Source organism: Osmia bicornis, unplaced genomic scaffold, assembly GCF_907164935.1.
Source record: "Osmia bicornis bicornis unplaced genomic scaffold, iOsmBic2.1, whole genome shotgun sequence".
NCBI classification, from domain to species: domain Eukaryota; kingdom Metazoa; phylum Arthropoda; class Insecta; order Hymenoptera; family Megachilidae; genus Osmia; species Osmia bicornis.
The window spans coordinates 1-26,625 of record NW_025791102.1 but is presented as its reverse complement, the minus strand read 5'-3'; the positions used below and the strand labels follow the sequence as shown (position 1 = coordinate 26,625).

Genomic DNA, 26,625 nt, shown 5'->3' with positions numbered 1-26,625 from the left:
GAGCGATGAATTTGGATGGTGCAATAGAAGTTCAAAGAATTTGTATCGCGAAATATCAGTTTAAAGAATCTGTATAGCGAAATATAAGTTTGAAGAATTTGGGTGGCGAAATAGCGGTTTAAAGAATTTGGGTGGCGAAATAGAAGTTTTAAAGAATGCGTCACAGGACGTGACAAATATATTGGCTTTTTAAATCGCTGAATTCGAATCTGAAATCAGATTTTCAAAATTGAATATGGTAAATTGTTTAGCTACACTGTTTAAACAATTTTGTTATAAGCAATTAATATTTGTAACATATTTAATTCACTTCACATAACTATCAATAAATGTCAAAAGTTGATCTCATTGTATTTTGAAAGTCCCATGTCAAGTTACTGTTTATTCAAACAATTTTTCGAGTTTTCGGCAACCATATTGGATCCGCCATATTGAATTTTGAAAACCTGATTTCAGATTCGAATTCAGCGATTTAAAAAAGCAATATATTAAAAAGATCGAACAGTTAAAAAATATAGTTTCACAAGGTGTTTCATGCGCAATGCCAAACGAGCGCGGCAATTTAGGAGTTGTTTACCCCCCAAATATTTATATAAAAAAAAAAAAATATGTGTTCCATAATATGCTTTCCTCTTGAAGTTTTTACACATTTTACTTCGATCAGATCAAAACTGATTTTTTGCAGCAAGAAATTGGTCAGCTTAGGGGTAGTTCACCCTCTAATTTTCACTCCTCTTCCAACATACCTAGGCCGATTTTCGTCTTCTATCGAAAGACACTTTCATACCAAAAATCATCAAAATCGATTCACTCGTCTCAAAGATATTGCAATTTTTCGATTTCAGCCCCCATTTTCGAGAGGTCGTTTCACCCCCTAAATGTGTTTTTCCGCTGATAAAGAAAAATACGTGTCCCTTAGTTTTTCATGTATTATAACATATCCAAATTTCAGAAAAATCGGAGTCTGACACTTCCGTAGGTTTACTTGTAAGATAGGAAACCGGGCGAAGTAAAATAAAGACCGCGACCATAAACCATAAAGAACATAGATACCTAGTGTTCGAATTCCCTAGTCCATACCATAATGATCATCGACAATCAAATCAACCACCAAATCATCAAATTAATCAACTAATTATACAGAATATATAAACGTTCAAAAGCGAAAAGCGGAAATAAAAGCGAAAATACTTCAACAACTTTCAATAAAACACCGCGATGAAAACCAGAAGTAAGGTACCTACGAAAGATAACGATAGCAAGACGCATCGTAATAAGTAAAGCATGCAATACTGCCCGAAGATAAGCCGTAAAGCTATCCCTAGTCGGTAACCAACCGCAACACCAGAGATATTACCAACCGCAAATATTCCATTCACCACATAATACTCGGCCGCTCGCTCCGTAACGGTTCGGTAACGGTTATCCACAGACCAATTATCTGCCGCGCAGCAATTACCTACCGCGCGCCAGTTACCCGGTACACACAGTTATCGACTGCAAAACCATCCATCGTGCAGCCGCGCAATCCTAGGAATCCATACTTACCATCAAACTTATCATCAAAGATGAGGCTGATATACAGTACTTTCGCGAAGGTATAAAGCACACGAACATCAAATCAAGCTAGTAAAATCAATACTACGGTTATTTATTATATATAAATATGAATCATACGTTTGTAATAGGGTGGAATGAAATAAATATAAAATACATATAAATTACAAATTACAAACAATAAGGAAAAATAAAATGAAATCAAATGAATCAACCCGAATAAGATCCACAGATTGCGCAGATTGCAGGACACACTGTATTACTACATATCGCGCCGCAGAAAACAGATTATACAAAACAACAGAACAACAGAACAACAGAATCAACGGAATCAGGAATCGCCACAGAACGAAGGGCCGAACAAATAAATAGAATAAAACATTTAACTTAGACAAAATCAACCAGTAAAGTCAAACAACGTCAACAACGCATGCGATCAGGAAAGTCCCGTGAGCCCAATAAAAACAACTCTCGGTCAAATAATATTAGTTAGTAAAATAAAATAATAAATCAATGAAACTAGAATAAATCATGGTAACAGGTAACTAGCAGAAATGAAATATGAAGCAGAAATGAATCAATAAATCAAGAAAAATCGAATCAGATCAATGTATAGCTTTAATCAATCAACATCAAAATGAAGGAATGAATGAATAATAAATGAATGAATGTAAGTAAACTGAATGCAGGTAAAACAGCTAAGGATATTCACAAATTGGGAACTACAGAAAGTGTGTGACGCGCAACATACGTAACCAACCCAACCGACATACATAGCCGACATAATGTAATGTAATGTAATGAAATGTAATATAATACATTTTTTATTATTTTATTTGCTGTAATAAATACAGCAAATGAGTTATATTCCAACTAAATATAACCGTAGGCCTTATTGGCTCAATCCCCCCTACTTTATAAATTATAGATTATACGGTTATAAGTCATAGTGTTCGAAAATGCGTTGATTTTAACCGTCGCCACACGAACCGCGGCAGCACTCTTCAGCGCGACCGGCAGCCACCTTGGATGCCGGTCAGGCTGACCAATCACCGAGCTTGACGTCACCGCGAAGAAGCCAACGGCTATTGCTACGACCAAGCCGGTGGTTCGGCCATTACGGTTTTGTATCGTTACGGTAATCACGTGCAGTACTGATTCCAAAAATTTCTAGTGCAATTAACGAATTTCGATTTTAAAGAACTCAGCATCGCAACGCGAATTCTGTGCCGACGACCAACGCGAACTCGCGGTTAATCTAGCTTGTGCAAATCCACGAAATTAGTAGAATTTCGTGGTGACCACTTGTTGAACCAACACGTGGTTTTAATACAGTGCAATCTCAATCGCAAATTCTCCGCGACGCGGGTGAATCTTCACGATCTACGATCATCATAAATTTGTGCAACGCACAATTTATTGTAAATACTGTACATAGTGTATTTGTGCCTGTAAATATACATTGTTTGTTTTGTGCAATCTCAAGTGCATTCATTTTCAATTGCCGTCTCACTGCCGATCCTACATTCCGAACCGGTTCTCAATCGCAAGCTCAAGACCTCCTCAATCTCGAACACTTTTGAACACATAGATTGCGACTTGTAAATTGCAAATTGAAAATTGTAACCGATTGCGTCCATACAAATGCAAAAGGAATAAAAATTTACACCGAAAGATATATAAGGATAAATCAAAGCACGCCTCGCAAGCACCCAAGTTTCCGACACGCGCGCAAATCCGGCAGTAAATAAACAGGCTAACATGCACTCTCGTACAGGGACTTTCTAACAACCAGGCAACTGGGCAGCATGCATCGATTCAGAGAAAAGAAGAGAGATCCATATTGGGGCCTTGCAAGACAACACAATCGCCCAGCGTCGTCGCTCCAAACGAAAATAAACAGCCGTTCAAAACGAACGTCTTACCGATTAGGTAAGGAAGAAGAAACACTGTGGCCCCTTTCTTTGAGGTAATTCTGCACTATTGTAAGCTGTATTCACTATTCCGAGCTGTAAATGCCACTTCCAGCGCAGCTGAGCAGAAGAAGAACAAGAAGATTTTTATGTAACATTTTCCCATAGCTCGCACCGGTTAGTAGATAACTGCAGATTTACCTCATGGAATGGGGCGTCACGCACATATTCCGACATATTTCTTCTTCTTGTTCTTCTTCTGCACAGCTGCGCTGTAAGTGGCATTTACAGCTCGCAATAGTGAATACAGCTCATAATAGTGCAGAGTTACCTCAAAGAAAGGAGCCACAATGTTTCTTCATCCTTATAATGTTGGTATGGCTTCGCAACTTTTACATATCTCGATATATCTCGAAAGCTACGCATCTGATCAAAACATATCATACAACCTAAAAAGTAGGAAATTTAATTTCCTACAAAAAAGGTCTCTTAACATTTTGCCCTAGCTCCCACGGTTTTCGATATATTGGCAGATTTACCTCAATGAAAGGGGCGTCACGTACATATTCCGAGATATTTCTTCTTCTTCTTGTTCTTCTTCTGCACAGCTGCGCTGGAAGTGGCATTCACAGCTCCGTATAGTGAATACAGCTTAGAATAGTGCAGAGTTACCTCAAGGAAAGGGGCCACAGTGTTTCTTCATCCTTATAATGTTGGTGCGGCTTCGAAACTTTTAAATATCTCGATATATCTCGAAAACTACGCATCTGATCAAAAAATGTTATAGAACATAAATAGTAAGAAATTTAATATCCTACAAAAAAGGTCCGCGAACAATTTGCCATAGCTCGCACCGTTTCCGAGATACATGCAGATTTATTTCAAGGAAAGGGGCGTCACACATATATTCCGAGCTATTTCTTCTTCCTCTTGTTCTTCTTCTGCGCAGCTGCGCTGGAAGTGGCATTTACAGCTCGGAATAGTGAATACAGCTTAGAATAGTGCAGATTTACCTCAAGGAAAGGGGCGCCACGCACATAATCCAGGATATTTCTTCTTCTTCTTGATCTTCTTCTGCACAGCGGCGCTGGAAGTGGCATTTACAGCTCGGAATAGTAAATACAGCTTAGAATAGTGCAGAGTTACCTCAAAGAAAGGGGCAACAGTGTTTCTTCATCCTTATAATGTTGATGCGGCTTCGGAACTTTTTAATATCTCGATATATCTCGAAAGCTACGCATCCGATCAGAAAATGTCATAGAACGTGAATAGTAGGCAATTTAATTTCCTACAAAAAAGGTCTCTTAACATTTTGCCATAGCGCGCTCCTTTTCCGAGATATTTGCAGATTTACCTCAAGGAAAGGTGTGTCACGCACATATTCCGCGATATTTCTTCTTCTTGTTGTTCTTCTTCTGCACAGCTGCGCTGGAAGTGGCATTTACAGCTTAGAATAGTGCAGAGTTACCTCAAAGAAAGGGGCACGGTGTTTCTGCATCTTTATAACGTGTGTACGTGTACGAATTTCGCACTTCAAACTCGTACGAATATCTCGGTCGGTAACATGGATCGATAATCTCGTCTTCACCAAATACGTAAAAGTAATCGCTGCTGCGCTGTCTAATCACCGATCCGAGCGCTCGCCAATATTAAAACTCCTAAATTCGAACCGTTACGGCATTAATGCGAACGCAATTGAGAGAGTGATTATCCAGCGACAGCAACGACCAAGAGCTTTATCTTTACTCGAGTTGCGAGCATTTTTAATTTCAATTCAGTGCCTTGCACCGCGAAGTCTGTGAATCGTGTACTCACAAATTAAAACACAAGTGTGATTGTTGTAGTGCTTAATTCACGACTCGTTGTGTAAAAATTATAAGTTATACACAATTAGTGACCGCTAAGCTGTGCCGTTCATGTCCTCCTCGACGCCCACATCTTTGAAAAGACAGAATCCACGCCTTTTCCGAAAAATCTAATTCTCGCCGAGAACACATTATTTCTAATGTGGATATAGTAATAATGATATTGTTATTAAATGTACACTGATCTGTAGGAAGGTATCAGTATATTACATTATATCTAATGTAGATATACTAATAATGATATTGTTATTAAATGTACACTGATCTGTAGTAACGAACCAGTATATTACATTATATCGAATGTAGATATACTAATAACGATTTTGTTATTAAATGTATATTACATATCTAGTGCAGATATAGTAATAATGATATTGTTATTAAATGTGTATTACATATGTAATGCAGATAGAGTAATAACGATATTGTTATTAAATGTTCCTTGATCTGTAGGAAGGTATCAAGATATTACATTACATCTAATGTAGATATAGTAATGATGATGTTGTTATTTAATATATATTACATACCTAATGCACACATAGTAATAATGATATTGTTATTAAATGTACATTGATCTGTACGAAGGAAACAGTATATTACATTATTTCTAATGTAGATGTAGTAATAATGATTTTGTTATTAAATGTATTGTTGCGTGAACGCGCGTATAAGGGGTCGCATCGTCACGCGGGGCCCGTCCGAGAGGTGCTGCCACCCCTCGTTCTCTTTCGGGAACTAAAATTCCTCGTGCGAACGACGCGTACCGCGTAGCCATTCGTGTTTTGTAAATGGCGACGTATACATCGCACTAGGCTGAGTATTCGAATATTCTGAGTTTTCCAAGTGTTTGAAAGAATAAAAACCGGCTACCTCGACACCTCTTATCTCGTCGTACCTCAGCGAATCGTGGGTGACCTCGTAAACCGTACCAGCGGGAGTTTCGGGAGAAAATCGGTCTTCCGATTTTCTCAACCGCGCCACGTGTCGATGCGAGCTCTGCGTCTTCGACGACCTCGCGTTTGGAACGTGCACGGGTGATATTCACGCCTCATAACCTCATCGGTCACCTCTGCGGAACTTCACGAGTTTGTACGCGCATTTTTTTGGTTAACCTCGAGTGACGTGCCGAGAACAACCATTGTGATATTCTCCGTGCGACACGCTCGCAAGGTGTAACGGACGTCCTCCTTTGTTGTGTTACCTCAAGACTATTTTATAATAAACTGACCATTTAGTTGAAAACCTCGAACAGTGTTTCACGGAGTTTTTTTGGTAAACGGATCTTCCCGGAATTCCTCGCCCTCCTCGAAATTACTGTACGGGCAGTACCGAGTTTTGGAACCTGCCCTGCAGACGGCCACCTAGGAGTCTAAATCCCGGGCATGGGACGGGACACACCCGCCCCCCGCCGGACCACGTGGAGGTGGTTTGGTCCGACGAACTGGGGGTCACAGAGGAGGAGCTGGCCGGGGCGATTAAACGGATGGGGGCCCGAAACACTGCTCCGGGCCGCGACGGCATCCCCAGCCGTGCCTGGGTGAAGGCTCTACGCGTCCTCTGTCCGAGATTGAGACGCCTCTTCAGCGCCTGCATTAAGGATGGAGTCTTCCTAGAACAGTGGAAGACGGGGCGGCTACTCCTCATCCGGAAGGATGGGCGACCCGCCGACAGTCCCTCGGCCTACCGGCCCATCGTGCTGTTGGACGAGTTGGGGAAGTTGTTCGAGCGGATTCTGGTATCCCGCCTCGTCCAGCACCTGTCCCAGGAGGGTCCCGACTTGGCCGAGTCGCAATATGGCCTCCTGGCGGGGGCGCAGCACTATCGACGCAATCCAGTCGATGCGCTCCCGCTGCGACTCGGCCACGGTTGTTTCGGTTAGTTCCTGCAGTGGATCCGGGCGGAGGGGACGGCAGCATGCCATCACTGCAGGGCGGGGCGGGACACCGCGCAACTTACCCTGGAGCACTGTCCAGCGATTTACGCGGGCCCGTCACGCCCTGCGGTGCGACGTTGGTGGTGATCTCTCGCCGGCGGCACTTGTCAAAGAGATGCTCGCCGGCGAGAATCAGTGGAGGGCGGTGAACGATTACTGCGAGGCGGTCATCGCCCTGAAGGAGGAAGCGGAGCGGGGTCGGGACAGAACCGACCCCATCCGCAGAAGAAGGAGGGGGCGTCGTCGGGGGAGACCCCCTGACGGCGTCACCTGAGGGAGATGGGGCGGTGGGCCGTGAAGATGTTACATACCAGGCCCACCGCACCGAACGGGGAGAAGAGGAGGGGGGGAGCACCCGCTGCCCCTGAAGAGAAGTTCTATGGGGGACACCAGTCACCCCCCGGAAGAGGAGCACCGGGGAGGGGCGAACGAGCCTCCCCCAACACCGATCGCACGGCCCCACGAAACTAATGCGGGGCAGCAGGGCCGCAGGGGGCAGGGGCTGGTGCCTCGGTCCCTATTGCACGCGGCCCGAGGAGTGCCGTCATCGGGTGTGGCCCCCGATGGTGGCGGAGTTTGGCACGTAGGGCGAGGGCCAAAGCTAGACCCTCCCCCGAGCAAGGCGGCGTCAACGCGCCGTGGGTGTTTGGGCCCCGGTGTTGTTCGTCAGAGGTCCCGGGTCCCACCCCAACACCCAGCGTAGGCCACCGTGGGGGTTTTAGCCGGTAAAAATTCGGCACTACCCTCAGCTCCTCCCCAGGGGGGCTGGGGGCGTCTTTCGAAGATTTCCCCCGCGTAAAAAAAAACAAAAAAGTTAGGTTAGGTTGGATTCCCGCTCCACGGACCTACATGGTTATCCAGGATAGGCGGGGAGGTGATGCCCCGACGTGGCGCGTGGCGGCTAGGGGAATGCTCGCCATGCACTTTTCGAAGCGCATGGATGGTAGGAGCGATAGCTCCCGCGGACCAAACACCAAGGGAAGGAAAGGCCATTAAAACCTCCCCTGTGACTGGGGGATACAATACAGACACGGTAACCCCTGCCTGTCGTACAAGGCGACTGAAAGGGGGACGATCGCTGCCGCTGGAATGTCCTCAATGAGGACTTGGGGCGATGCCGGCGGGGTCCTTGGGCTACGGCCTTTGGACTCTGGAAGGAACTACCATGCCGGTAAGGTCCAGGGCTGAGAGGCGATGAAGGTTGCAGCGGCGTCGTTGAGTTCTCCAGGGGCCAGGCTGCGTGGCAATCTGGTGCGGGTAGCGGCCCGGAGTGCCCGAGCAATTATACTGTAATCCAGTGGTCACGTTTCGCTGGAACGGGAGGCTTGCCTTAACCGGCCGGCCTGCGAGGATGACAATCTCTTCAAAAATCCCTAGCCCCAAGCTGCGGCACGCGGTGAAGAGGGTGCCGCTGGAGTTAGCACCAGGGGTGGTTGGTAGGTGCACCAGTCGCTAGCGACCAACCCCGGGGTACCTGGCGTCCCACCGGGTGTATCTGTGTTACCCAGGTAAGGCGGCTCTGCCTGGGAGGACCTAGGATCCGACCAACTCGTGGGACGAACATGGAAAATTCTAGAAACCAAAAACAAAACGCAGGACGGGACGAAACGATGACAAACCAGGCAAGGGAACCTGACACGGTCAGGTCGGCGAGGGATGAGAAGACGGCGCAGCCGGGGCCCAGGAGGGCCGCGGCTCCCGCTCGGGCCTGAAGGGCGCGACCCATGTCGACGGGGTCCACCAAGGGCAGCAGGGCTTCTTCTGCTGCCTCTGATAGGGGATTCTGGCGACAGCCGGTTGACAGCGAGGAAAAGTCGTATGGGTCGGTGATCTCGGTGCCGCCCACGACCCCCAGCACTTCGGCTGCGCCAAAGAGGGGACGCCCCTATACATCGGGGGACTACGTGGCCCTTGCGCGGAGAAAGAATTCCTGAGCCTACAGCGGGAGGAGATGGAGCTCCAGGCAACCAAGGAGCTACTGAACGTCGGCGTTGCCCCCCGCCAGCCAAGCCGGTCGGCCCTGAAGCTGAGGGAGGAGGAGGAAATTGCGCGGGAGGTGCGCCAACTCCCCTCGCCAAATCTTGTGGCGCGCGCCGTAAAGGTCGAGAAGGTCGCGGGGTGCTCCAAAAACCTGAAGGGCACGTGTGTCCGTGCCCTCAGGGAGGCATCCCGCGACGTGTAGGCGGTCGTAAACGAGCTGGGGCTGAGGGCCGCGCGGCACCGCGACGACCACGAAACGGAGGAGCTCAGGGCCCAATAACAGCTCCGCGACGCCAAAATAGCGTCACAAGGGGAGGAAATTGCGAAGCTGCGACGGGAGCTGGAGGCTCTGCGCGAGAGGCCCCCGGCGGTAGAAGCCCCGGCCGCCCCTGGCACCAGGAAGTCGTCGCGGCCGGCGTCCCCGTTGCAGCAGGAGGCCCGGCCAAATAGGAGCTGTCGGAGGGCTACCACGTTGGAGGAGACGGAGGAACCCGCCCCGGTGCGTTCACCGTCGCCTGCCGCGACCGCAGGGGGGCGGGCGATGGACGACCCCACCGAGCACGAGGGCCCGGCCGCCAAGGAGGGGGGGCGTCGGGGACTGCCACGCTCATGGATGGCATCGCTGCCCTCGTCGCGAGGAGCGTGACCGACATCCGACGGGAGCTCGTCTGGGAGCGGGCTCTGCCCCGCCGCCCGGCGGGCGCCGCCGGGTGCCCCCCTCCTGCCACGTCTGGACGGCATGGGAAGGGGCAGAGGCAACAGCGCGGAGATCCCACGACATCCGGGGGAACTCCGCAGCCCCAGAGAAAGGGTTCGGAGACGGCTTGGACTCGCGCGCCTTCCCGCCCTACGGCCTCTTCCGGCTCGTTCGTTGCCGACAGGATGGCAAAAATCCAGGAGGACCACCGCCAGGAGACCGAGGCGTGGTCCAAGGTGATAGGCCGCAAAGCCAAGAAGGCAGAGGCGGCGAAGAAGAAGGGTGTGGAGATGGCCCCCCCTCCGCGCCGGCGATGAAGACGGGGAGGAGGACTACAGCCGGGACGACAAATCCCACGGCCGCACGAAAGGGCGGAACCGCGGGGGGCAAGGCGACAGAGGAGGCCACAAAGAAGCCCCGCCTCGCCCGCCCCCCCAAAACCTCGGCGGTCACGCTAACGGTCGCGCCCGGGGCGAAGACCACCTGCGGTGAGGCCATGATCAGGGCCAGGCAGGAGGTCGACCTCGCGGAGATCGGCATCACCGATCTCCGGCCCAGGCGCGCGGCCACCGGCGGTCTCGTCCTGGAGATTGCCGGGACGGAGAGGGCGGCAAAGGCGGCAGCCCTGGCTAGCCGCCTCCTCGGCCTGCCCAGCCTTAACGCGTGCCCAGTTAAGATGGGCGAGATCCGCCTCATCGGGCTCGACGATTCGGTCACCCGGAAGGAGGTAGCAGCGGCGGTGGCAACCGGAGGAGCCTGCACCACGGAGGAGGTCAAGGTGGGGGAGATTCGCGCCCCACCCCGTGGCCTGGGGAGGGTCTGAGTGAAGTGCCCCCTCACTGCAGCCAACACGGTCGTCGACGCGGGGAGGCTGAGGGTCGGCTGGTCCTCAGCACGGGTCGAGGCCCTGGCGGCTCGCCCCCTGCAGTGCTACCGCTGCCTGGAGACTGGACATGTCAGGCAGCGGTGTCCCTGCGGGGTCGATCGTTCGGATCGCTGTTTCAACTGCGGCGATCTGGACCATCGAGCCAGCGGCTGTACGGCCCCGCCGCGGTGCCGCCTATGCACCGATTCAGGGCGGCCCGCGGGGCACAGGATGGGGACCAGAGGATGCCCGTCGGCCCCCCTACGAAAGGGCGGAAGAAGTCCGCCAAAAAGACGAGCGCGAAGCAGTCCCCGGCTGCATCGCCCACTGGGGTAGCGGGCCCCAGCAACGCAGGAGCAGCTGTGGAGGCAGCGGTGGAGCCGGCGCACAATGGGGCCTAAGGGTCCTTTCCTGCACGCCAACATCAACCAGTCTGCTGGGGCGCAGGACCTTTTGCTACAAACCCTGGCCGAGTGGCAGATTAAGGTTGCGGTGGTGTCGGAGCCGTACCGCGTACTGGACCGACCCAACTGGCACGGCGACGCGACGGACTCCGTCGCCATCGTCCTGGGGAGTCGGCACGTCCCCTCGCCCACCGATGTCTCAGGACGGGGGCGGGGTTTCGCGGCCGTTGACTGGGGGGGGGGGGGAGCAGTGGTAGGCGTGTACGCGCCGTCCAGCTGGTCCCTGGAGCGGATCGAGGAGTGGGGGTGGTTAGCGCCCCCACCGGGTGGGGAGCGTTGTGGTTAGCTCCCACACCCGGCCGACGTTGGTCCTCGGGGATTTCAACTCCAAGGCCGAAGCCTAGGGGACCCCGCGGACCGACGCGAGAGGAGGGGCGGTACTGCTCCGCAGGTGCGTGTTACGCGGCATTTCGACGTCGTGTTTCCGGTGTTCGGGGTGTCAATTATAATCATTGGACATTATTTAAGGATAATTTTCGAAAATTGGAAATGATTCGCAGTGAAATTCCTCGTTTTTTGGAGCCATAGCTACAAAACTACGCATCTGATCAAAAAATGGCATAGAGCATGGATAGTATAAAATTTAATTTCCTACAAAAAAGGTCGCTTAACATTTTGCCATAGCTCGCACTGTTTCCGAGATACTTGCAGATATACCTCAAGGAAAGGGGCGTCACGCACATATTCCGAGATATTTCTTCTTCTTCTTGTTCTTCTTCTGCACAGCTGCGCCGGAAGTGGCATTGACAGCTGGGAATAGTGAATACAGCTTAGAATAGTGCAGAGTTACCTCGAAGAAAGGGGCCGCAGTGTTTCTTCTTCCTTATAATGTTGGTGCGGCTTCGGAACTTTTAACACGCCGAGAACACATTATTTCTAATGTGGATATAGTAATAATGATATTGTTATTAAATGTACACTGATCTGTAGGAAGGTATCAGTATATTACATTATATCTAATGTAGATATACTAATAACGATATTGTTATTAAATGAATATTACATATCTAATGCAGATATAGTAATAATGATATTGTTATTAAATGTGTATTACATATGTAATGCAGATAGAGTAATAACGATATTGTTATTAAATGTTCCTTGATCTGTAGGAAAGTATCAAGATATTACATTACATCTAATGTAGATATAGTAAAAATGATGTTGCTATTTAATGTATATTACATACCTAATGCACACATAGTATTAATGACATTATTACTAAATGTGCATTGATCTGTAGGAAGGAATCAGTATATTACATTGTATCTATTATGGATATAGTAATAGTGATATTGTTATTAAATGTACATTGATCTGTAGGAGGGAATCAGTATATTACATTATATCTAATGAAGATATAGTAGTAATGATATTGTTATTAAATGTATATTACATATCTAACGCAGATATAGTAATAATTATATTATTATTAAATGTACATTGATCTGTAGGAAGGCGTCAAGATATTACATTATATCTGATGAAGACATAGTAATAATGATATTGTTATTTAATGTATATTACATATCTAATGCAGATATAGTAATAATGACATTGTTATTAAATGTACAGTGATCTGTATGAAGTAATCAGTATATTACATTATTTCTGACGTAGATATAGTAATAATGACATTCTTATCTTTATATATATATTTCTTCTGTGCGTGTGTATGTAACTAAACTCCTCCTAAACATTTTTTGATCAGACGCGCAGTTTTCGAGTTATATCGAGATATTTAAAAGTTCCAAAGCCGTACCAACATTATAAGCAAGAAGAAACACTGTCCCCCCTTTCTTTGAGGTAACTCTGCACTATTCTAATCTGTATTCACTATTCCCATCTGCAAATGCCACTTCCAGCGCAGCTGTGCAGAAGAAGAACATGAAGACGAAGAAATATCTCGGAATATGTGCGTGACGCCCCTTTCCTTGTCGTAAATCTGCAAATATCTCGAAAACGGTGGAAGCTATGGCAAAATCGTAAGAGACCTTTTTTGTAGGAAATTAAATTTGCTACTGTTTATGTTGTATGACATTGTATAATCAGATGCGTAGTTTTCGAGATATATCGAGATATTTAAAAGTTCCGAAGCCGCATCAACAATATAAAGACAAATATCTCGGAAACAGTGCGACCTATGGCAAAATGTTGACAGACCTTTTTTGTAGGAAATTTAATTTCCTACTATTTACGTTCTATGACATTTTTTGATCAGATGCGTGGTTTTCGAGATGTATCGAGATGTTTAAAAGTTCCGTTATTACTATATCTTCCTTAGAAATAATGTAATATACAGATTGCTTCGTAGAGATGAATGTACATTTAATAATAATATCATTATTACTATATGTGCATTAGGTATGTAATATACAATTAATAACAATATCATTATTACCATATCTGAATTAGATATGTAATATACATTTAATAACAATATCATTATTACTATGTGTGCATTAGATATGTAATATACATTAAATGACAACATCATTATTACTTTGTCTACATTAGATGTAATGTAATATCTTGATACCTTCCTACAGATCAAGGAACATTTAATTACAATATCGTTATTACTCTATCTGTATTACATATGTAATACACATTTAATAACAATATCATTATTACTGTATCTGCATTAGATATGTAATATACATTTAATAACAATATCGTTATTAGTATATCTACATTAGGTATAATGTAATATACTGATACCTTCCTACAGATCAGTGTACATTTATTAACAATATCATTATTACTATATCCACATTAGAAATAATGTGTTCTCGGCGTGTTTCTGAAATTTGCGTGGTCCGAGCGGGCAGAAAGGGAATACGCAACTTGTAGCGAATACTGAGTTTATTCACAAACTATTTACAAGCGTGTTCAGCGTGTTCACATATATCACTCCAAACGAATATACAATATTTACAAGAACAACGAAGCGTGGTCTGCGAAGTTCTATTTACACCTTTAATCACTTTCCAATAACTATCGGAACGAAAGTAACGCGTGGACAGTAAAATTGCCTAAGCAGCGTGGTCGGAGAAACAATTAAAAGCGCGAGGACTGAAAAAGGCTTGATCCAAAGCGAGAGCAGCGTACACGTGTTTACTCCACGAGCGATCGATCAAGAAGAAGGAAATCAATCATGGCGTCGATCGTGCCGGTTCTGCGTGGAGAGGGGACCGCGTGGACAACGTGGGCCCGACAGGTGCTGCCGCTATCGGTAACGACGCACCAACGAAGTATTTTCGTTGCCAACTTCGCCGTTCGGCGCAGAATTGGGGAATTTCTCCAACATTTCCTCCCGGCCATCAGCGACTGGTCGATGATGGGGTCTGCGTGTCCTGAGAGGGCTGATGAAGAAGAGCCAGCTTCGCGATGGGCCGCGTGAGCGTCGTGGTGGCCGTCTTGAGTGTGACGACCCTGGTCAGTCCATTCTTTCCTGGCATCAGACTGAGAACCCTGGCCATGGGCCATTTCCCTGGGGGCAAGCGTTCATCAGTAATGAGAACAAGAGAGCCTACCTTGATCTCGTTGGATGGACGATGCCATTTAGAGATGGCCTGAAGTCGTTGCAAGTACTGCGTGGACCAGAGTCTCCAAAATTGTTGGAGACGCTGCTGCAGAAACTGCCACCTTGACAGTCGGTTGACTGAGACGTCGAGAAGCGTGGGCTCTGGCACTGCGTTGAGCGGCGATCCGATCAGGAAGTGTCCTGGTGAGAGGGCTGAGACATCGTCTGGATCATCGCTGAGTGGTTCCAACGGTCTTGAATTGAGGATGGCTTCAATCTGCGCGAGCAATGTTATTGATTCCTCGAACGTCAGTAAAGCATCTCCAATCGTCCTCTTCAGATGGAATTTGAGAGATTTGACCACTGCCTCCCATTTTCCACCCATGTGTGGAGCGGCAGGAGGGTTGAAGTGCCACTGCGTACAATCCTTGGCGAGTAGAGCTGCGAGGTCTTGAGTTTCTCGTGTGCTGTCCTTGAACTGCTTTTTCAACTGTGCGTCTGCTCCTTGGAAGTTGGTACCGCAATCTGAGTAGAGAGAGGCTGCAATTCCTCTTCTTGCTGCGAATCTGCGATAAGCTGCGATGAATGCGTCGGCTGAGTAATCGGTGACAACTTCCAAGTGTACAGCTGAGGTTGCGAAGCAAACGAAGACGCAAATCCACCCCTTCTGCGTCTTGGCTCCTCTGCCTTTCCAAGTCTTCAGCGTGAGCGGTCCTGCATAGTCCACCCCAGTGTGGGTGAACGGGCGTGATGGAGTGACTCGACAAAGAGGTAGTTGGCCCATCAGTTGATGGGCACGGATCCCCCTCTACCGAGCACACTTCACACACCGCAGGGTGTGCGTCGTCACTGGAGGTCGTCCACCGAGAATCCAGTAGCGTTGTCTGAGAAAGGCGAGGGTGGATTGCGTACCTCCATGCATGGTCTGACGATGTGCGTGGTCGATGAGAAGTGCTGAGAATCTTGAATCACGAGGCAAAATGACAGGATGTTTGCCGTCGTGCGAAAGCTCTGAGTGTTGGAGGCGTCCGCCTACTCTGGCGATCCCTTGATGGTCAAGGTAAGCGGTGAGCCTCGTAAATGGATGCGTTGACGGCAGCATAGCTTTTTTGGCGAGTGGAGCGAGTTCATCCTTGAAGAACGTGGACTGCGTGGCCTGAATCCAATAAATTCTGGCCCTTTCCATATCAGCTGCTGAGATGAAATGCGTGGGCGAAGCGTCCTGTCGTTTGAACAGCTTGTCCACGAATTTGAGGCAAAGAGCGGTGACTCTGAGTAATCTGTTAACACAAGAATATTTAAAGATTAATTCCCATGAATATTCCTTTACAGTGTTTGCCGTGTGGAGTGAGACGACAGCACGAGCTTCAGGGGCGCCTGACTCGTCTGCGTCGACACTGGTCAGCTTGGGCCACGTGTTCTGAGGTTGCGTGAGCCACGGTGGTCCTGTCCACCAAAGCGAGTGCTGTTGAAGCTGTTCTGTCGTCATGCCTCTTGACGCACAGTCAGCTGGATTCGATGATCCTGGTACATGCCTCCAGTGAAAGTTCCGCGTGATCTCCTGGATTTGGATTACCCTGTTGCGTACGTAATCCTTCCATTTGGAGGGGTGAGTCTTGATCCATGCCAGCGTAACTTCTGAGTCCGTCCACAAAAATGTCTGAGAAACGGTCAAGTTCAAAGTAGCTTGAACATGCCGCATCAGTTTCGAAAGTAGCAGCGCTGCTGTGAGTTCCAACCTCGGGATGGTTAGACGTTTGAGTGGTGTCACTCGCGTTTTCGAGCAGATCAGAGATGTGTGGGTACCTGTGGACGGTGCGTGGACAACGAGATAGACGACGGCTGCCATTACGAGGACTGATACATCAGAGAAGCCGTGAAGTTCAACTGTAGACGTGGTCGTTGTGTTGAACCATCGTGGGATGGAAAGTCTGGCCAGACTGGTTAAATCTTCCCTGATGCGAAGCCACTGCTGCGTAATATGACAAGGCAGAATGTCGTCCCAGCCGAGTTCCTGTAACCAAAGCTCTTGAATGAGAATTTTAGCTCTGATTATTACAGGTGCAACAAAACCGAGAGGATCAAATAGTTGTGCTACTTCTGAGAGGACGAGGCGTTTAGTAAACTGCGTGCGTTGCGTAGCTGATATGGTCGAGAAGTTAAGCGTGTCCTGATGTGGAATCCATTTAATTCCAAGAATTTTGGTTGCGCAGTCGTCGAATGAAATTGCTGCGTTGTTCTGATCTGGTGCGAGGTCTTCTAGCAACGATTTACTCGTGGAATGCCATTTTGCAAATGGAAATCCACCAGCTTAATAGAGTTGCGTCAGCTGATTTGCAACGTCCTGTAGATGCTCTGTTGTGTCTGCACCACCAAAAATATTATCGACATACCTGCCGTTTTTGATGGGTTCAACAGCAAGGGGATATTTCGACCCTTCATCCTCAGCGAGTTGCAGGAGTGTTCGAACCGCCAAGTACGGAGCAGCTTTCGTCCCGTACGTGACCGTGGTCAGCTGGTACTGCGTTTCCTGTTGTGCGTCATCAAGCCAAAGTATTTGCTGCAAGCTCCAGTCATCTGGATGTACCTTGATCTGCCGGTACATCTTCGTGACATCGGTTGCAAACAGATGTTTGTATCTGCGTATCCAAATGAGCAGATCTGTAATGTTCAGCATCAGATTTGGACCAGTGTGTAGAAGATCGTTCAGCGAGTATCCTTAGGAAGTTGGACTGGAACCGTTGAAAACCACACGCAATGCAGTGGTCGTACTGCCCAACTTCAGAACGCCATGGTGCGGAAGAAAGTACTGAAACGGACTAGTTATTGAGTCATTGTTTATTCTTACCATGTGACCAAGCTGCTCGTATTCGAGCATGAACTTGGTGTACAGCTGTTTGTACTGAGCGTCCTTGCTGAGTCATCTGAAGATCCGCTGGAGACAGTTGTGCGCTGTCTGATAAGAATTGCCGAGTGCTCTTGGGTGAAGTTTGAGCGGCAATCGCACGATGTATCTTCCTGCGGAGTCTCTTGAATGCGTGGTCTTAAAATGATCTTCGCACTCTTGCTCGTCTGGTGTGAGTAAGGGTGCCGTGTCCTGCGGCGGCTCTTCCTGCGTCCAGAAGCGGCTGAGTAACTCACTCAGTTGGCGATCAGTATTATTGACTGTCACCTGATGAGAAGTCCTGCGAATTGTCTGAGTGCCCTAGAGGGGCCCGATTATGAGCCAACCGAAGATCGAAAGTTGAGTGATCAACGGTGATGACGTGTGCCGAATAATATTTGACTTGATGACTTGCCCGTATGCGTCTGCTCCGAGAATGATGTCCACTGGTCTGGATGTGAGAAATTGAGGATCTGCGAGGTTCAATTTCTCCAGATGCGATGGCAGCGTTGGATAAGCTGGTGGATCCGATGGTAAGCAAGTGGTCACCTTCGTGAGCACGTGTGCGTGCACGGTGACTGAGAGGGGTCTGTAATTGGAATGGAGGGTAATATTGACCGCTCCATTCGTTTGCGAGGTCCTTGTTCCACCAACTCCGTGGACATCCAATAAGGAGCGTTGTCGCCTGAGTCTAAGCTGATTTAGTAAAGACTCTGAAATAAGAGAAACTTCAGAGCCAGAATCGACCAGAATTCTTACTTGCCGCGTTGCGAGGTCAGCGTGCACTCTGGCGAGTGCCGTGGCTAGAAGTGTGGTCCGTGGGCTGCGTGGTCTGAGTGCGTGTGCGGAGAATTTCTTTGATGCGTGGGCTGCGTGGGCGGAGAGCGTGTCGACGACTGCGCCGTCTCTTCAACCTGATGTTGATGGTGCTGGCGTGTTCTTTGGCAGCGTGGTGCTGCTCGTGGTCTGCGTTGGCCTGAGTCCAGGCACCAGTACTCTGCTCAAGTCACTGCCGTGCAGCACCATGTGGTGCTGTTCATTGCAAATTTTGCAGCGCTGCGCGGTACGGCAGCTCCTGAGGTTATGGTGTCCCAGGCAGTTGACACACAGTTGTTTGTCACTGATGGCATCGGCCCTGTCATTTAGTGACAGCTGCCTGAAGGAGGGACACATCGCTAGAAAGTGATCGCGTGTGCGGTAAGCACACGGGTAGAGTGCTGTGGTGCGTGGTCTGGAGCTGTCTGCGTGTCCTGATGCGGGTGCCGGCGTGGGCTGCGTTGTTGCTGCGTGGGCGGCGCGAGGTGTCGACCTTGGCTGCGTGGGAGCGTGCGAGGTCCGTGGTGTGGTAGCTGGCGTGGTCTGCGAAGGGCGAGCGTCCGCCAAGCGCTCCAGTTGTTCTAAAGTTCCCGCGCGTTCCAGCAGGAAGGTGGTGAACTGCTGAAGCGTGGGGTAATCCTTTTGTGAAGCGAGTGATTGCTCCCAATGCTCGCGTGTATCGGTATCGAGCAGGCGGACGAGGCCAGTGAGCAGACGTCCCCTGTATAATGTTTACCATTTTGGTCAACGACGCTGCCCTCCTGATCTTCATGGGCTTGAAATTGTGCAGTCTGTCCATATGTGACTGCACATTCAGGCGCTTGTTTTCGAAGCGCGCATCCAACAGCTGCCACGCCTGTTGGAATGCCTCGTCGGTCGCGGGTAGATGAGAGATCAGCTGTGCAGCGCTCCCAGTTACAGCCCCCTTCAAATAATGAAGCCTGTCGATGTCGGATAGCTCAGTTCTGTTACTAATAACAGAAGTGAAGCGTGTTCTGAAGTCTTGCCATTTGCTGTACCCTCCCTCAAAGGTTGGGAGAGTCAGCTCAGGCAAGCGGGAACGCATCTGCGCGGGCTGCGTGGACTGCGAGGGCTGAGACTGCTGCGTGGTCTGTTGGGCCTGCTTGGACTGCGTGAGCCGATTTTCTAGCTGAGCGAGGAGTTTTCTGGCCGTAAGCACGACGCGTTCCTCGTTTGCGGCCACCTTAGTTTTAAAATAGCCGTGCTCCAGTTGTGAAACCGGCCATTGGCGGCTGAGCAGGATGTGTTCCTGCTGGAAAGCCACGTGGAGCTGCAGCAGCGTGTCCCGCGTAATTTTCACCTCTTCTTCTATGATCGTGAGAGGCTCCTTGGCAGCCACCGCCTGTAACTCTTCAACGACGCCGACAATGGTGTCCAAGCGGTCTTCCTGGACCCGTGCGCGCACTTGCAGCTCCGACGTGAGCCACGTGGGTGATCGCGTGCGCGAAATCTGCGAGGGCTGCGTTGTGTCCTCGCTCAGCTGAGCGAGGGCAGACGTGGTCGGCGTGGTCGGACGCGCGGCCGGCGCTCCCGGATGCGTCTCTTCTGGAACGCGAAGTAAGGAGGGCGCTTCCGACGCCTTCTCTTCCGTCCTGCTCGAACGATTCGAATCGTCCTGCAAAGCAGGCGACGGATCACGGGATTTCGGCATATTAATGTCACTGGGCACTATCCGAAAACTGTTTTCGCGTGGTCACTGACAGAGTCACTATCTCCGATGTCGCGCACAAGTTCGTAAAGTGTCTAGTCACTTGAACTGTACGCGAGGTCACAACACGTAATGGCGGCGCGGGCAACCGTTACGCGTCGCGAACCGTTACACAAGGCGTACCCCCATCCGGCTCGAAGGATCAAAATGTTTCTGAAATTTGCGTGGTCTGAGCGGGCAGAAAGGGAATACGCAACTTGTAGCGAATACTGAGTTTATTCACAAACTATTTACAAGCGTGTTCAGCGTTTTCACATATATCACTCCAAACGTATATACAATATTTACAAGAACAATGAAGCGTGGTCTGCGAATTTCTATTTACACCTTTAATCACTTTCCAATAACTATCGGAACGAAAGTAACGCGTGGACAGTGAAATTGCCTAAGCAGCGTGGTCGGAAAAACAATTAAAAGCGCGAGGACTGAAAAAGGCTTGATCCAAAGCGAGAGCAGCGTACACGTGTTTACTCCATCAGCGATCGATCAAGAAGAGGGAAATCAATCATGGCGTCGATCGTGCCGGTTCCGCGTGGAGAGGGGACAGCGTGGACAAAGTTGGCCCGAGAGGTGGTGCCGCTATCGGTAACGACGCACCAACGAAGTATTTTCGTTGCCAACTTCGCCGTTCGGCGCAGAATTGGGGAATTTCGCCAACACGGCGAGAATTAGAGTTTTCGGAAAAGGCGTGGATTCCGTCTTTTCAAAGACGTGGGCGTCGAGGAGAAGATGAATGACACAGCTTAGCGGTTACTCATTGTGTATAACTTATAATCGTTACACAATGAGCGGTGAATTAATCACTACAAAAATCACACTTGTGTTTTAATTTGGGATTACAGGATTCACCGACTTCGCGTTGCAAGGCACTGAATTGAAATTAAAAATGCTCTAAACTCGAGTAAAGATAAAGCTCTTGGTCGTTGCTGTCGCTTGATAATCGCTCTTTGAATTGCTTTCGCATTAATGCCGTAACTGTTCGAATTTAGGAGTTTTAATATTGGCGAGTGATCGGATCGGTGATTAGACAGCGCAGCAGCGATTACTTTTACGTATTTGGTGAAGACGGGACTATCGATCCATGTTACCGACCGAGATATTCGTACGAGTTTGAAGTGCGAAATTCGTACACGTACACACGTTATAAAGATGCAGAAACACCGTGGCCCCTTTCTTTGAGGTAACTCTGCACTATTCTAAGCTGTATTCACTATAGTGAGCTGTAAATGCCACTTCCAGCGCAGCTGTGGAGAAGAAGAACAAGAAGAAGAAGAAATATCTCGGAATATGTGCGTGACGCCCCTCTCCTTGAGGTAAATCTGCAAATATCTCGGAAACGGTGCAAGCTATGGCAAAATGATAAGAGACCTTTTTTGTAGGAAATTAAATCTCCTACTATTTATGTTCTACGACATTTTTTGATCAGATGCGTAGTTTTCGAGATCTATCGAGATATTTAAAAGTTCCGAAGCCGCACCAACATCATAAGGAAGAAGAAACACTGTGGCCCCTTTCTTTGAGGTTACTCTGCACTATTCTAAGCTGTATTCACAATTCCCAGCTGTACATGCCACTTCAAGCGCAGCTGTGCAGAAGAAGAACAAAAAGAAGAAGAAATGTCTCGGAATATGTGCGTGACGCCCATTTCCTTGAGGTAAATCTGCAAATGTCTCGGAAACGGTGCGATCTATGGCCAAACGATAAGAGAACTTTTTTGTAGGACATTAAGTTTTCTACTATTTATGTTGTATGACATTTTTTGATCAGATGCGCAGTTTTTGAGATATATCGAGATATTTAAAAGTTCCGAAGCCGCACCAACATCATAAGGAAGAAGAAACACTGTGGCCCCTTTCTTTGAGGTAACTCTGCACTATTCTAAGCTGTATTCACAATTCCCAGCTGTACATGCCACTTCAAGCGCAGCTGTGCAGAAGAAGAACAAAAAGAAGAAGAAATATCTCGGAATATGTGCGTGACGCCCATTTCCTTGACTTGAATCTGCAAATATCTCGGAAACGGTGCGATCTATGGCCAAACGATAAAAGAACTTTTTTGTAGGACATTAAGTTTCCTACTATTTATGTTCTATGACAGTTTTTGAGATATATCGAGATATTTAAAAGATCCGAAGCCGCACCAACATCATAAGGAAGAAGAAACACTGTGGCCCCTTTCTTTGAGGTAACTCTGCACTATTCTAAGCTGTATTCACTATTCCGAGGTGTAAATGCCACTACCAGCGCAGCTGAGCAGAAGAAGAACAAGAAGAAGAAGAAATATCTCGGAATAAGTATGTGAGGCCCCTTTCCTTGAGGTAAATCTGCAAATATCTCGGAAACGGTGCGCGATATGGCAAAATGTTAAGAGACCTTTTTTGTAGGAAATTAAGTTTTCTACTATTTACCTTCTATGACATTTTTTGATCAGATGCGTAGTTTTTGAGGTATATCGAGGTATTTAAAAGTTCGGAAGCCGTACTAACATTATAAGCAAGAAGAAACACTGTCGCCCGTTTCTTTGAGGTAACTCTGCACTATTCTAAGCTTTATTCACTATTCCGAGCAGTAAATGCCACATCCAGCGCAGCTGTCCAGAAGAAGGTCAAGAAGAAGAAGAAATATCTCGGAATAGGTGCGTGACTCCCCTTTCCTTGATGTAAATCTGCAAATATTTAGCTGCGCTGGAAGTGGCATCTACAGCTCAGAATGGTGAATGCAGCTTAGAATAGTGCAGAGTTACCTCAAAGAATGGGGCCACAGTGTTTCTTCTTCCTTATAATGTTGGTACGGCTTCGGAACTATTAAATATCTCGATATATCTCGCAAACTACGCATCTGCTCAAAAAATGTCGTAGAGCATAAATAGTAGGAAATTTAATTTCCTACACAAAAGGTCTCTAAACATTTTGCCGTAGCTTGCACTGTTTCCGAGATATTTGCAGATTCACCTCAAGGAAAGGGGCGTCACGCACATATTCCGAGATATTTCTTCTTCTTCTTGTTCTTCTTCTGCACAGCTGCGCTCGAAGTGGCATTTACAGCTGGGAATTGTGAATACAGCTTAGAATAGTGCAGAGTTACCTCAAAGAAAGGGGCCACAGTGTTTCTTCTTCCTTACCTAATCGGTAAGACGTTCGTTTTGAACGGCTGTTTATTGTCGTTTGGAGCGACGACGCTGGTCGATTGTGTTGTCTTGCAAGGCCCCAATATGGATCTCTCTTTTTTTCTCTGAATCGACGCATGGTGCCCAGTTGCCTGGTTGTTGGAAAGTCCCTGTACGAGTGTGCATACAAGCCTGTTTATTTACGGCCGGATTTGCGCGCGTGTCGGAAACTTGGGTGCTTGCGAGGCGTGCTTTGATTTATCCTTATATATCTTTCGGTGTAAATTTTTATTCCGTTTGCATTTGTATGGACGCAATCGGTTACAATTTTCAATTTGCAATTTACAAGTCGCAATCTATGTGTTCAAAAGTGTTCGAGATTGTAAGGAGGTCTTGAGCTTGCGATTGAGAACCGGTTCGGAATGTAGGATCGGCAGTGAGACGGCAATTGAAAATGAATGCACTTGAGATTGCACAAAACAAACAATGTATATTTACAGGCACAAATACACTATGTACAGTATTTACAATAAATTGTGCGTTGCACAAATTTATGATGATCGTAGATCGTGAAGATTCACCCGCGTCGCGGAGAATTTGCGATTGAGAAATTCTACTAATTTCGTGGATTTGCACAAGCTAGATTAACCGCGAGTTCGCGTTGGTCGTCGGCACAGAATTCGCGTTGCGATGCTGAGTTCTTTAGAATCGAAATTCGTTAATTGCACTAGAAATTTTTGGAATCAGTACTGCACGTGATTACCGTAACGATACAAAACCGTAATGGCCGAACCACCGGCTTGGTCGTAGCAATAGCCGTTGGTTTCTTCGCGGTGACGTCAAGCTCGGTGATTGGTCAGCCTGACCGGCATCCAAGGTGGCTGCCGGTCGCGCTGAAGAGTGCTGCCGCGGTTCGTGTGGCGACGGTTGAAATCAACGCATTTTCGAACACTATGACTTATAACCGTATAATCTATTATTTATAAAGTAGGGGGGATTGAGCCAATAAGGCCTACGGTTATATTTAGTTGGAATATAACTCATTTGCTGTGTTTATTATTTTACATTATATTACATTTCATTACATTACATTACATTATGTCGGCTATGTATGTCAGTTATGTTGGTTACGTATCTTGCGCGTTACACACTTTCTGTAGTTCCCATTTTGTGAATATCCTTAGTTGTTTTACCTGCATTCAGTTTACTTACATTCATTCATTTATTATTCATTCATTCCTTCATTTTGATGTTGATTGATTAAAGCTATACATTGATCTGATTCGATTTTTCTTGATTTATTGATTCATTTCTGCTTCATATTTCATTTCTGCTAGTTACCTGTTACCATGATTTATTCTAGTTTCATTGATTTATTATTTTATTTTACTAACTAATATTATTTGACCGAGAGTTGTTTTTATTGGGCTTACGGGACTTTTCTGATCGCATGCGTTGTTGACGTTGTTTGACTTTACTGGTTGATTTTGTCTAAGTTAAATGTTTTATTCTATTTATTTATTCGGCCCTTCGTTCTGTGGCGATTCCTGATTCCGTTGATTCTGTTGTTCTGTTGTTCTGTTGTTTTGTATAATCTGTTTTCTGCGGCGCGATATGTGGTAATTCGGTGTGTCCTGCAATCTCTGCAATCTGTGGATCTTATTCGGGTTGATTCATTTGATTTCATTTTATTTTTCCTTATTGTTTGTAATTTGTAATTTATATGTAATTTATATTTATTTCAGTCCACCCTATTACAAACGTATGATTCATATTTATGTATAATAAATAACCGTAGTATTGATTTTACTAACTGATTTATCCTCCATCTTGATCTGTCTGGAAGCTTGATTTGATGTTCGTGTGCTTTATACCTTCGTGAAAGTTCTGTATATCAGACTTATCTTTGATGATAAGTTTGATGGTAAGTATGGATTCCTAGGATTGCGCGGCTGCACGATGGATGGTTTTGCAGTCGATAACTGTGTGTACCGGGTAACTGGCGCGCGGTAGGTAATTGCTGCGCGGCAGATAATTGGTTTGTGGATAACCGTTTTCGGAACCGTTACGGAGCGAGCGGCCGAGTATTATGTGGTGGATGGAATATTTGCGGTTGGTAATATCTCTGGTGATGCGGTTGGTTACCGACTAGGGATAGCTTTACGGCTTATCTTCGGGCAATATTGCATGCTTTACTTATTACGATGCGTTTTATTATCGTTATCTTTCGTAGGTACCTTACTTCTGGTTTTCATCGCTGTGATTTATTGAAAGTTGTTGAAGTATTTTCGCTTTTATTTCCGCTTTTCGCTTTCGAACGTTTATACATTCTGTATAATTAGTTGATTAATTTGATGATTTGGTGGTTAATTTGATGGTCGATAATCATTATGGTATGGACTAGGGAATTCGAACACTAGGTATCTATGTCCTTTATGGTTTATAGTCGCGCTCTTTATTTTACTTCGCCCGGTTTCCTATCTTAGTAGACGTTGACATGGTCATCGGTCATCTATGATGTGATGTGATACGAAGTGTTAAGTGATAAGTGTCAATTGAACTGAATTAATTAATTAATTGATTTGAATTTATTGAAATTATTGAATTTTGAATTTTCTAATTTAAATTTTGTATTTATTCGTGCGGCTGTGATTGCTGTGACAGTGCGCGTACTAATGTGCTACGCTCGGAGGTATTGTATTGTAGTGTAATTGCAGTGTATTTGTTAATGTGGTATGATTAGCTCCGTTTTGTGCATTTTATGCATTCGGTGCATTTATATTACGTACTATTATATATTATGTATTATATGCTGTATTGTGTTATATTATATTATGTTATATTGTATTATGTTATAATATTGTATTACAGTATTGTCATTGTATTGTATTATACCATGATCATATTGTATTATTTTATTTCTGTTATTAATGTTATTACATCCAAGCTACGTTCAATCTACGTTCGATTGCGTTCAGCCTGCGTTCAATCTGTGACCATTTTAGGCATTGAATATATTATATGCTATATTATAATATTATTATTTTAGACCTTGGATTGTGTCCAGTTATTCAGCTATATTAGTTAGCTATGTTAGGCTATACTTAACCAGTATTCTGTATTAAGTTGTATTGTATTGCATTATTATTATATAACTTCCTAACTTTCTATTCCATTATATTATTATAATTGAGTAAGTAAATGTACACAGTAATTAACAATGGCATATGGCATATCGAATTGCATTGAATTAAATTACTTGATACAGATTATTAATATGTGTCTGCT

General features: G+C 46.6%; 1 protein-coding gene across 1 annotated transcript; it reads right to left on the bottom strand.

Moving 5' to 3' along the window:
- Window positions 1–14,600: 14,600 nt before the first annotated feature.
- Window positions 14,601–15,587, bottom strand: LOC114881563. The gene has a single exon (XM_029198384.1). It carries the CDS (start codon window positions 15,585–15,587, stop codon window positions 14,601–14,603), a length of 987 nt encoding a protein of 328 aa, XP_029054217.1.
- Between the last annotated feature and the right edge of the window lie 11,038 nt (window positions 15,588–26,625).